The 13,766-nt window shown below is 39.7% G+C and overlaps 1 protein-coding gene across 1 annotated transcript in view; it reads left to right on the top strand.

Moving 5' to 3' along the window:
• Positions 1 to 13,766, top strand: part of ass1 (argininosuccinate synthase 1) — a 163,168-nt gene that overhangs the window by 106,068 nt on the left and 43,334 nt on the right. Inside the window, exon 11 of the mRNA XM_043720419.2 lies at positions 8,089 to 8,153. Coding sequence (XP_043576354.1) covers positions 8,089 to 8,153 — 65 coding nt within the window. The remainder of the gene's footprint in view (positions 1 to 8,088; positions 8,154 to 13,766) is intronic.

The following is a 13,766-nucleotide window of genomic DNA, read 5'->3' on the forward strand; positions in this document are numbered from 1 at the left end:
ATGTTAGCAGTTTGCTGGTACTATCCTCAGCAAAGTGAAGAAAATCTAGATAGAAAGTTGCACGTGGGAACAGGTCACTGTTTTACTCTGTGCCGTAGGTCAACTTGCAGAGAAAGAAAAGAAGGCTGGGAATTCAGTACACCAGAGCATTACATTTTTCATAAGGGTAACTGTCAGCTGAGATTTAGAACCCAAAAATAGTCGATGGTAGTCTTGAGTGGTGTGGAATGAAGGGCAGATTGTAGAGGTTAACCATTTTACTTTTGAATTCGTAGGCCACAGCAGGGTTAGAAACAAAAGATTTTAGTTTGTTTCCTAAATGTTGGGGCAGCTTTAAGTATCCCATGTCAGAAACTCCTAATACTATAGGGTTTCCAGTTCATGTTTGAATGCAGTGGTCAAGTTTATCTAACCAGCCATGCAAACGCTATTCAGATGCTAAATTCATTATTTTTAGACGCAGTGTACTTCATACCATATCCCAAAAACTGTGCGCTGAACTTTCCCTTTGGGGTAGGGGCTTCATACAGTTACTCCCTTTCTCCTGGAAGAAACCTCAGTCCTGAACTGAAACATTACAAAATGGCTGTGGGGTAACCTAATGTACTTCAGGCAGCCTCAAAAAGTTGAAGATCTGAATTCCACTCCTCACTGAGAGCAAGTCCCACCTGTCAGCTAATCAATGGTGACAGAACTCGGTTGTGGGTGCTGCAAGGATTGCATGTAGGCCTCAGGATAAAATTTATTTGAATCCGAGAGAGCTATTGCAAAGAGAGGATTTGGGAACACCAGAATTGAGGGGTGGGTCTGGTTTTGGTAACCAGCCCATAAGGAAAACCCAATAGAACTTGCAAATGAAACATATTGGTCCAATCAATCTTGTATATCTCAAAATGAATCTCCAGAATGACCAGAATATGACTTTTTTTAAAACTGATTTTTCCCTCTAGGATACAGAATGTAACAGAGGGGCAGGAGTGGGTGTGGGGATGTTGCCCCCACCAAGGGATATATGATCCCAACTTCTCTTCTTGTCTTTTTAACTAGTTGAGTTTTAAAAATAGCATTCCTAAACCCACTCATCTGCCCAAGTCGACCTTCTTATATTGTGTGGTCAGTTCAATATTCACTTAAGTTGACGTATTAACAAACTTAGTTGCCTATTGATTATAATTTTTTTTAAAATGGCCTCTGGAATGCCAGGTACCAAATGTACACCCAGCAAAGGGCAAATGAAAAAGTTTTAACTGAAAATGAAGAACACCCCTGCATCTTTGGCGCTGTAACTTGGGCCCCAGTTTGTTGACCACCTAACACAACTGCGGTGGGAAGTTGCAGTTGTTGCAAGATGTCATTAGTTACGCAAGATCGCTGCAATTTCTCAGATTTTCCAGAAGATAGAGCTTCTCGCTAGCACAGCTAGTAGCTGGTACTCTACCTGAGCATGCACAAATCCAATGACAGCACTCCTCACACAATAAAGATGGCATTACTTAATCACTCACAATCTAATAATTGGCAAATTCTATTCAGTGCATGTTTGCTTTTCATATTAATTCAGTTAAAAATTCCTTGTAATGTCCACCTGTCCCTTACACGATATGTGTGGATAAAAGGCTTCCAACTCAATTATTTTCTCCCATACTAACTCTTTGATTTATACAGTATGATTAGATAGGAGGAAGAGTACCCCACTGTTGATAGGTGGGTCCAAGTTAGACAAGTGGTCTGGATTCTGACCAATTTTTTTTTTAATTGTGAAAGTGTTTGGGTCTTACAGGTTGGAAAACCACAAGCTCCGACTGACGAAGCAATGGGTCATAGTAGCAGTTATACCTCAGTTTTATCCTACTGTGTCACAGCTACTACACCAAACATATCCTCAGATCCATGAACTGCAAATTTGTATAGCTCATTGTTAGTCCCATTTTTGTTTTCAAGTGTTTAAATGTAAAAATAGCCTACTGCAAAGCTTTCTGCTTTCAGTAAGACACAAGGTTAGGTTTTACAGGAATGTTGCTGAAAGATGTTTAAGGATAAAAAACTCAAATACAAATATAAAGATTCAAAGTACATGGGCATAAAAGTTATGTACAAAAGTCTGTATTACCATTGCTGACCTTGCTAAAGATTCTGTGCCTGAAATGAAGTGTTAAAACTTGCGATGAGATTCAGCGGCTATAATGGCTTCTGTAACCAAATAATTGGAGTTGGCCAAAATAATGATTATCGATGCTCTCAACATTTTGTTTTTTCCTTCTTTACATTTCTTTCCTTTAACTTTTTTCTGTCCCTTAGATTAGGAAAGACCATCCCACTCAACAGGTTTCTGGTTATGGTTCACATGAGCCTTCCACTACCTTACTTCAATACATCTGTCACCATACCCTCTATTCTGTCTGTCTTTAAGCACTTAACTAGTTTCTTTTTTAATATGTTGACACTTCTGCTTCAGATTTTAAAATGCCGATTTTAATCTGAGATGCCAACATATTTTAAAGCTATGAATTTGGTCCACAATGTGATATTGACCAAACAATGGCTATTTTTTCCTACTGCTAAGGAATTCCAGCAATGGTACTGAATATATGTGCTTCATAATTTGCTGCACCCTTAGCCAAGCTGTTCCAGTACAGCTACCCATGTGGAAAATTGCCCTGTTATGTCCTGTACACAAAAGTGGTGGTGAGCTTTCTGTTGGGACACCTACAATGCCAAAACCAACCTGGCAAATTGGCACCCATCAGTGCTCTTGATCATCAGGAAAGTATGGGAAGGTGTCATGCACATTGCCATCAAGCAGTATCAATAACCTGCTCAGTTTGGGTTCCTTCCACTCAGCTCCTGAACTCATTAGCCTGGAATCAAACATGAACCGAAGAGCTGAATCAGGGAAAGATTTCTCCATTGGTTGTCACCTTAACTGCCACAAAGGAAGATAGTTGTGGTTGTTGGAGGTCTGTCATCACAGCTTAAGGACGTCACTCAGGAGAGTGGTGTCCTCGGCCCAATCATCTTCAGCTGTTTCACCAATGACCTTCCTTCCATTGTTCGGTCAGCAAACAATGTTCAGCACCATTTATAGCTCCTCACCTGCTGAGGCAGTCCATGTCCAAATGCAGCAAGACTTGGATTATATCAAGCTAACAAGTGCAAGGCAATGAAAATATCCTACAAGATCGAATCTAAGCAGCACCCTATGACATTCAGTAGCATTACCATCATTGAATTATCCACTATCAATGTCCTAGGGGTTACCATTGACCAGAAACTGAACTGGATCAGCTGTATAAATGCAGTGGCTGCAAGAGCAGACCAGAATCTTGCAGTGAGTAACTCAACTCCTGACTCTCCAATGCCTGTCTATCATCTACAAGGCGCAAGTCAAGAGTGTAATAGAGTACTCCACACATGCCTTGAGAGTGTAGCTCCAACAACATTCAGGAAGCTTAACACCATTCACTCCCTCCACCACTGACCCTCAGTAGCAGCAGTGTGTACTAGGTTCTGAGAAAGGGTCACTCAAACTGAAATGTTGACTCTGATTTCTCTTCACAGATGTCACCTGAACTACTGAGCTTTTCCAGCAATTTCTGTTTTTGTCTATGATTTACAGCATCCCCAGTTCGGTTTTTATGTACCATCTACAAGATGCACTGCAGAAATTCATACAGTTTCTTAGATAGCACCTTCCAAACCCATGACCACTTCAAATAGAAGGGAACGGCAGCAGATGCACAGGAATACCACCACCTGCTTCCTCCTTAAGCCATTTTCCACCCTGATTTGGAAATATGTCTCCTTTCCTTCAGTTTCAAAATCCTGGAATTCCTTCCCTTGTGGGTGGCCCTACAGAAAGCTCACTACCACTTTCTCGAGGACAACTGTGAATGGGCAATAAATGCTGGCCCAGGCTGCAATGCTCACATCCCATGAATAAATAATGAAACAAGCATGGGTCGCCAATGAATCACTGGAAGCAGCAAGCTGCATACAAATTTAGCACAGCTATCTCCTCAACAGCCACAAAGGTAGGATGACCATCCACCTCTTTTGGGTTGCAGTCCTGTGCCAGTACTGACATAGTTCTTTTACATTGTCTTGGGACAGCTTGACTATGTGGCAGCAATTCACCTTGCTCATAGGAGGTAATAGCGTTGAGAACAATAGACTCTTGGCCTCCCCTATCTGCTGTGAATACTGAAGGGAACTTCCAGGTGAAATTTGCTCACATAGAAGCTGTTTGGCATCCACTAGAGGTTAATGCTGGTCCTGGGCTTCCTCCTCCATTTCTGCATCTTGGTATCACCCTGGCCACAGCAGCAATGATCCCTGCTGTGGCTGGGTGCATTTCTCAGTCCAATGAATCTATGTGGAAACATCAGAAACAGAGCATTTTCTTAGTAGTGTGAACAGTCAGCATTTGCATCACACACAAATGACAGTTTAGCATAGTTCTCCATGTAGTGTGACATGGGAGACTCTGACCAGAAGGGTCATGGATTACCTGTACTTGGGCCTTTGACATAGTGGCATTATTCCAATGTATGCAGCACAGGCCATCTTTTGCAATTACAGTAAGAATTGTATGTATACTGGGATAATTAATACCTTTCCCCTCCCCCACCCTCCATGAAGAAAGTCTGCATTGCATATAAGAATGTTGGCAAATAGATACAGGGGAAATCATTTCTGTGCCCTTGCTTTGCCTATGAGGTCTTGGATTTTCTTTGTGAATTGTGGCCCACAGTGAGACTTTTAAGATCACTTGTGATTACTCCTACTTCCCAAAGATGATTATGATCAATCTGTAATGGCCAAGATTGCTTGTGGATTTGTGTCCTGCACAGGTAGATACTACATGCATTTCACATGCAGAGTACCACGATTGCAAACTTCTTCCATCTGTATTGTGAAAGGACCAGATTAATGCAGTTGTCTCTTGAAGGGTCTTGCACTGCTCACAAGTCGAGCCTGGGCGCCCAGACAGAGACAAAAACAATTTACTCCATCCACTACAGGTACAATTGCAGAATTTCTATTGTATAATTACAATTTGCATGAGGCTGAAACGCATCATGCATCACACTTAGCAGAGTGAATTGCAACCTCACCCTAATCAAGGGGCCTATGTGGAGCTCCATGTACCTTTCTTGCATTCCCTGTCAATCCATCAGTACTGAGCTTGCAGATTTTCCCACTGAATTCTTTCATTTACATCTTCATCTCCCAACATTACATTCTGAACCCCAGTTATACAGCTCAGTGATACCAACGATCATGTTTAACTATGAAGCCAGGATGGTTGCAACTGACAATGAGATTCACCAGTAACCCATATCCTCCTGTGCACTATAATCTCTGACCCTTGTATATTGAGTTCCACCCTTTCACAATTATTGCTCCTTCTACATCCCAGTGATTACTTCCATTATCCTCAATTTATCTTTCCAGGTTTCTACCACAGCAGTGGTCCTTGATAACCCTCCTTGACCTTTATTGAGCACACCCCCAAGACTGACTATGGCCTATCCCCCTAACTGACTTGAACAGACACCCTGAATGATGAGAAAGCAGACTATGACTGTCCTCCGTACACCTCCCAGACTGACTTCCCAAACTGATTGCACTGGGCTGCAGGATTGACTGTGGCCCACTCCTCCTTCTGTAGTGTTATGGAAACCTTAAACTAGACCATTCCAAGCAGCTGACTGACTGCCCAGGCCTCTAGACCACGATCACGTGCTGTGCTTGATTAACTTTGGCTAAAACCCCCTGACTGTTGGGAGTCTTCCTTAATTTGACCAAGGATTACTCCCTTAAGAATTGAAGGCATGGCCATTTGGTTGAAACATTTGAAGCATGTTTGATGCATATGCCGAATGTGTGACATTGACATAGCTCAACATCGACTTGTCCATCTCTTGACTGATTACTGCTGACAATCATGACAAGCTTTGTATCTGTACTAAACAGCAAGACAGGGTAGAAGTACTGTGGCCCAAATTCAGAATGAAGTGGCAAAGTACAAAAAAGCAAGGCAAGGAACGCAAAGGTGTTGTGAGCATCCACGTAGGCATGCATTGAGTGAGTGATAAGAGAACAAATGAGAGGTTTCCTGAGGTGCACACTGGTCTAATCAATGAGCTGGGTGTTGTCATTGTGGGCAAAGTGACCTGACAGCAGCAATACGGTGCACAGTGCTGGTATTATTTAAAGTGCATCACAGAAGTGGAGAACTGTATCCCATGTATTTTGGAGATGTGGCAGGATGATTTGGTGAGACATCTACCTGTCTGAGGAGAAAGTGAGGACTGCAGATGCTGGAAATCAGAGTCAAGAGTGTGGTGCTGGAAAAGCACAGCCGGTCAGGCAGCATCCGAGGAGCAGGAGAATCGATATTTCGGGCATAATTCCTTCATCATGATGAAGGGCTTATGACTGAAATGTCGATTCTCCTGCTCCTCGGATGCTGCCTAACCAGCTGTGCTTTTCCAACACCACACTCGACCCCCACTTTTACCTGTCTGATGCCAGCCTCCTTAGATGGAGTATGGGAGTGCTGGTGATAAGTGGCCATAGAACATTCCACGAGATGTTGGAGAGTGCTGTCCATGATGGAGGCGTGGAGAAGCAGGCAACAAGCTTGAACTGCCCGGTATCCACTCTGCCTTTCATGTCGGGAATTGTCGCTATCTAGTTTCAATCTGGTGTGTGGGAGAATAATAAATTGCATATCAATCAGGCAAGATCAACTTGTAATACATACAAACAGGACTCTCACCGCTAACTGAGATTCTCATCTCACCATTTAATACTTGGTTCAGAATCTGACTTCTTGATTTTTAAAATCTGTTTTCAATAATTTTGCCATATTTTCCCAACTGATTTACTATTGCCCACATTGTTCAGGGGTTGGGAAAACTCAATTGTAAGTGCTCACTAGTAGGAGATCTCTGTATTCCTGGTATGACATTTTAATTTTATTCTCTTTTTAGCCCAAATATGTATATTTTAAAATAGTAAAATATAATTTAAAATTCAGTTAGTCTCCATTTGAAACTGATGTGATTTTAATGACGGCTCAGTCTATTGAAGGATAAAAGGCCTGGGAAAAGGTTTATGCAGTGTTAAATAAAACAAGCATCAACTGAGTTTTGTTTAGATATTACTTTATTGTTTTGTTTTCTTCATTAAAGAATGCGTGACACAGCAATTATGTGTTGTATTGGGACAAAATAGTACAATGATATAAAACTTTGCTTTATCCCCATTTAAACTGGTATTTAAAAAGATTGGGCAAAATGACTTCACACACACAATAAGGCTTGTATGAATACAGCTGTGATGTTAAAAAGGTTTATTTTTTTAAAAAAATCTTGTCTCCTGGTTACTGTCACTTTTAATTGTCAACTTCCTCGGTCACTATTCTTCCTCAAAAGCCACTTTAAGTGCTGTGAGCTTGCAAGATGAAAGCAGGATTTGCATTGCAATGAGTTTTTATGTGATGCTGAATAGACATATATAAATGAGATTGGATTTACTGTATTTTTTTTCTCCTGTGGGCCTACTGTGATGGTCCTGAGTGTCTGCCTATAGCAGACTGGACTGTGAGAATTTTGCATGGATTTTTGTCTGTGTACCCTGAATGTGGCAGCCTTGGAGGTCTTCTTCCGGATTTAATCAGCTGCTCCTCATATTGCAGAGCTTCAACAGCATGCTGTCGACCTGGAGAATTGCCTCTTTGTGCACTGCTCGACATCTCCCTTCAAAGTGTGTGAAAAGATCAGTCTCATTTTATTCTAATCTGACTTCACTCCCATTCAGGGCCCGACAAAGTGCCAGGCTGTGTGCCTTGGAATTGTGCAGCCATCCTAAAAAATTTTGACATCCTTTAATGAGGCAGAATGTTTATTGTGTGAGTTTATCTCACTGTCTCTCAGTTGACTGGCCCTTTTTAACCTCAACCATATTAATGTCTACATCACTTGAGCCAATTACTTTAATGCCCTGTTGTACCTTTATGGGGGTGATTCACCCGCCTGAAAAGGAAATTGAACTATATCATTCGTCTTCTGCCTTTTTCAGAGGTAAGCATGGGGTTGGACGGATAGACATCGTGGAGAATCGCTTCATTGGCATGAAATCGCGTGGTAAGGGACTCCTCGTGCTTTATTTAATATTTTTACATTCATTTTGTTCCTGTATTTTAAATAGCAGCCAACTTGATACATCAGTGTTTTCTGATATTGTGACAGGCTTTGTCTGTCTGCAACATTAAAGAGATTGATTTCTCAATCAAGTGGTGTCATATCTACCTGCAGGCATATATTTAAAGGAAAACATGTATGAGTAATGTTTAGAAAATTCAGTGGAATAATGAAGTTTTTGTTTGTTTCCTTTAAAATGTTTCGAATGGATTCCATTAAATCCACCAAATGAGAATGCCAGTCACTAATTTTTGTGATCAGATTGTATTCCTTCACTTTTACATTGATTGCATACAGGGAAATTATCTTGATACTAACGGATGTACTGTGCCAACCAGGCTTTTCAGATAAAGCCTGATTAATCATCTGTTTCTACTGTAGTTTACAACTGAAATTTGCTTAAATTCCAACCCTCCCCACCAAAACACTTTGGTGACTGATCTGTGAGTTAGACCACACAAATTATAGTCTAATTCACCTGTTTGCTTTAAACTTAGTTGGGGCAATAATTTATTAAAGATTATTTAAAGAGCTGCACAACCCTATATTTCAGTGTTCCACCCTGCATATAGTGCAAGGTGGAATACTGAAATACAGGATCATATCAACATGGTGAATTACCTATCCATGGCATACCATCTGAATGATGCTAACTGATAGCCACCCACTTCCTATATGGATAAACAATCTAAGCTGCACCTCTCAATTGTGTCCTACCAACTAAATTTCGAACCACATTGGTGCAGGCCTACAAGCAGACAGTCTACCCAAACGTCAGGATGATGCATGACATGGTGAGGGTATACATAATACCTTCAATTTAAAAAAAAGTCCTGGAATTTTCCCCATGCATTCTCTCCATTATGAAGGTTGACTACTTTTTTCAGTATAAAATTGTAATCATTCTTCAGTATTGCAACCACTTGGCTGTTCTTCAGTTTCAGGACTTGATGGTCAGTACCAGCAGGTTAATTGACTACTGGAACCATCATTTGTCAACTTATTCCTCCTTTGCTTGAGATTCATGTACATGCACTACCAGCAGAGGTCACTGGTCTGCAATAAACAACAGAAATCCATATTGATAATTTTCTCCCTCATTAACTGCCATTCAACAACCTGTCCCCCACCATCAAATAAAATTTGTTTAGGATCCCTGAAGTCAGTTTCACCTACTGCACGATAGAATATGGGACTTTTCTGAATTCACAGCTGAGCTACTCCACTGGATATACCCATAGGCTCATTATAGGAATTTCATAGGATTTTACTTTCTTTAAATCATTATTTCAGAAAACTGGTCAGGCTACATTCAAATGGCAATTACTCCTGACCAGAAATATATTTAGTGGGAACTTATTAATTATTATAAATTAAACTGGTAAGGCATCTGGTTTCATCAGGAACTTTATAAAGTTTGTAATGGAACTCCTTCTCATCAACTACCTTTGCTTTTCTTGATATTAAAAAAATCTAGTAGATCTTGCATTGCAGAAAACAGTTTCCAAATTTGTGAATGACATGAAACTTGACAGCATTGTAAACAATTAGAGGGACAATCGGAACTCCAAATGTGTGTAGACAAGTCAGTGGAGTGGGCAGGCAGGTAACAGATGAAGCTCAGTACAGAGAAGTGAGACATGATACACTTTGGTACAAAGAATATGGAAAGACAGTATAGAATAAAAGGTACTAGTCTAAAGTGTGTGCAGGTCCCGAGACTTGGATGTTTATGTACATAAGTCATTAAAGGTGGCAGAACTGATAGAAAGAGCTATTAATAAAGCATGCAGTATTCGAAGTTTAATTAATAGGGATGTATATTGAGACTGTGTTTTCCTTGGAGAGGTGAAAGCTAAAAGGAGATTTGCTACAGGTTGTCAAGATGGTGACAGACCTGAACAGAGTGGATGGGAAGAAGTTGTTCATGCTTGTAAAAGCAATGAGAACCAAGTTCTCCCCATCCACTCAGTTCAGGTCTGTCACCATCTTGACAACCTGTAGCAATTCTCCTCTTAGCTTTCTCCTCTCCAAGGAAAACACAGTCTCAATATACGAGCCTATAAATTAAACTTTGAATACTGCATGCTTTATTAATAGCTCTTTCTATCAGTTCTGCCACCTTTAATGACTTATGTACATAAACATCCAAGTCTCTGGACCTGCACACACTTTAGAATAGTACCTTTTATTCTATACTGTCTTTCCATATTCTTTGTACCAAAGTGTATCATGTCTCACTTCTCTGTACTGAGCTTCATCTGTTACCTGCCTGCCCACTCCACTGACTTGTCTACACACATTTGGAGTTCCGATTGTCCCTCTAATTGTTTACAATGCTGTCAAGTTTCATGTCATTCACAAATTTGGAAACTGTTTTCTGCAATGCAAGATCTACTAGATTTTTATAATATCAAGAAAAGCAAAGGTAGTTGATGTGACTTTTATATACAGCAAGTAGGATATAGAATGCACTGCCTGGAAGTGTGTTGGAAGCGGGTTCAGTTGAGCTAATGAAACCATTGTTCTCATTCAAATAATCACTTAATCACTTTTACATGCGTAAAAAGCAGGAAGTACACAATTTGGCAAAATGTTCAGACAGCTTGTGTAGACATGATGGACTGAGTGGCCTCCTGCACATTGACAGTCTGTTATTCTTTCGTACCATGCTTAACCTTTACAAGTGTGATCAAAATGTAATCATCTCGTGCAACGTTTTGGTTTACATTTCACTTCAGTTTGTTGGCTGTATTAGAATTTTACAACAATCTCAAAGCCAAAGCAATGCTTCTCATCACACCATACTTACATGAATAAATCATTGAATTTGTGGTTAAGTAAGCAATAATGGCCGTACTCCTGTTAAGGAGGCAAGAAGTTTGAATCAGGAAATTTCCTGACTTGACAAACATTTTGCATCAAAGGCCCCCATATTCACTGTTTTCCTTGCTTCCTAGCCCCCTCCATGCACTCCCACCCAGTATACACAATGTATAGAACCAATGAGTAATGTAATAGCAATTAAATGCTCATGAAAAATACAATCATTTAAAAATTTGTTCTGAAAATTGATTTTAGTCTGAAGAAATCTACTACTCTTAAAACCTGATAAAAGTGTTAGACACTACATTTCATACTTTCCATACTGGAAGCTTAATCCCACTTCGCACCACATAATCTGTCCAGTAAACATCCACTTATTTGATGTTTTTTGAATGTATAATTTATTTTCTTCACATACAAATGTCAATCAAAGTTAACACTCCAGACTTTGTAAATTGACTCCACCTGAGCTAATCCATTTAAGAGTCCTGGAGTTCAGTCAAGTATTCATAGTGTGGTCATCTGGAGAAACCAATATGCTACCATCTGTTTCTGTTGATGCAGTTCCCAGAATAAGTTGCCTTTTCTTTGCCTTGTTTTTCTCATATCTGTAGGCTTACTTGGACAAGATTAAGAGGTGAGAAATAAAGTGAAGCTTCCTTTGTTGAAGGATAGTAGTATTAGCACATTCTCAGTTGTGAGAACAACAGTTTTCTTTTAAAAGCAAATTTTAGAACAGTAGCTTTCTCATGTGCACTTCAAGATTTGCCGTTGTTATTATATAGCTCCTTTTGTTCTGTACTTTGCATGTACTGAATGATTGGACATGGAGAGGACATGGCAGAGGCGTGGATAAGATATTTTAAACATATATTTCAAAAGGTTCCTAAATCCAGAATATACTCATGACTACTCTTTGGGACGTGAACCAAGACTCCTTGAAGCTGGTCCAAATCGATGAAAATTGTGAAAGTGGTCACAGTTATCTACCCTGTTTGAGAGTGTCGAATGGCTATCCGCATCCATATCTCTCATCGGCAAAACTTGCTTGTGCTGGGTATCCAGGAATCATGTTCCATACAACATTTTTAAAGGTTTGTAGAGTCAGCCCAACTCTGCAAGAATTCAACCCAAGGCATCTTTCAGTCGGGTGCAAGGTGAGCTAATCTGCTGCTCCCATTTCAGACAGAGTGTGTGATATTCCTCTCTATTTTTACCCAAACCATGAATAAGTGGAAAACAGAGTAATTCCTAAAATCTGAGATTTAAAATAAGTCAGAAAATGGAGGAAAGTTCTTGGAGGCCTTGTCAGTAAAGAGAGCCAAGACCACTTAACTGTCTAAGGGTTTCATATTCCTGAAATATTAGCTTGTTTTGTTTTTCTTTTTCAGTATTCGCAGATCTGCAATGTATTTCTAGAAATCTGAGTTTATGATTTGTAGTGTCTATTTTGAGTCTCTGTCTCATAATCAGATCTAAAAAATCTGTTTTTCTCCACTTACTTCATCCAGATATATGTATTGGTGGGCATTAAACACTTTAATGTTTGAGTAGGTGTATAATGTTGGTTAACAGATTGTATAGAGAAGTAATAGTGTCTTACAGAAGAAATTACATGGGCACATCCATTATATATACCATTGTAGGTGATATAATGTTGACGACAATGATATCTTTCCCCTCTCTGCATTGTGTGTAATGGTAAGGAGCTAGTAATGAACACTTTGAATTGAGAACTGGCACTGAAAAGCTATTACACCAAATTTATTAAAAGTATTAACATTTATATAATACTTTATTTTGAAACTTTAAATGAATTCCTCACAATCTAATGCCACATACTGCGGCCATTCCAGTCAATATAGATGTATTGATGTACAATTGATCTGCTATCTCTAGAAAATAACATCTTGTGTTTGGGGACAAAAAACACTTTGAATGTATTTTACCTTAAATTTTAACAAACACCCAAAAGATGATCAAATATCACTTGAATTTGTTGGCCATTTGTCAGTGCTTGTTGCTTATATGAGGAAATGGATGAATAAATATAATGGAAAAGGGAAAGATTAATAAATAATAATAATTTGCTGAGCATTCCAACAAGAGGAAAGGAATTGGATATGAATCACACATGAGGGTAACCTAAATCTAGCAGAGCCAGTTGAACTTAATATTGAGAGCAAACAGACCTCAGTTTTGATGTTGTAAGGGCCTTAACCAGACTGTGGAGATCACCAGTTGATGAAGTAGATTTAAATATTCAAAGTGTGGATAAGGTTATGTATTGTCACCTGAAGTGTTTCCAATCCCTGCTCCTCCACACGATAAAAAGAGGCTGATACTGTTAACATGCAAACATACAAAGTATTAGCATAAGTAGAACATCCGGCCCATCGAGCATTTTTCACCAGTCACTGAAATAATGGCTGATCTGCTTGTGCTTTAGTTCCATATTTTGAACTATTCCTAATAATCTTTGATTATTCTACCTGACAAGAGTCGATCCACTTCTGCCTTAAAAATATTAAAAACCTTCCTTCTCCACCTTCTGCAACAGAGAGTTTCATCATTGTAGAAAAGGTTTCTCCTCATTTGTCCCAAAAGGGCAGCCTCTAATTTTAAAACAGTTCTCCTGGTCCAGACTGACCCACAAGAGGAAACATGCTTTCTCCATCCACCTTGTCAAGTCCATTCAGGATCTTGCATACTTCAATCAAGTCATTCCTC

Source organism: Chiloscyllium plagiosum, unplaced genomic scaffold, assembly GCF_037043375.1.
Source record: "Chiloscyllium plagiosum isolate Xiang-an unplaced genomic scaffold, Cpla_swu_hap1 HiC_scaffold_21, whole genome shotgun sequence".
NCBI classification, from domain to species: Eukaryota; Metazoa; Chordata; class Chondrichthyes; order Orectolobiformes; family Hemiscylliidae; genus Chiloscyllium; species Chiloscyllium plagiosum.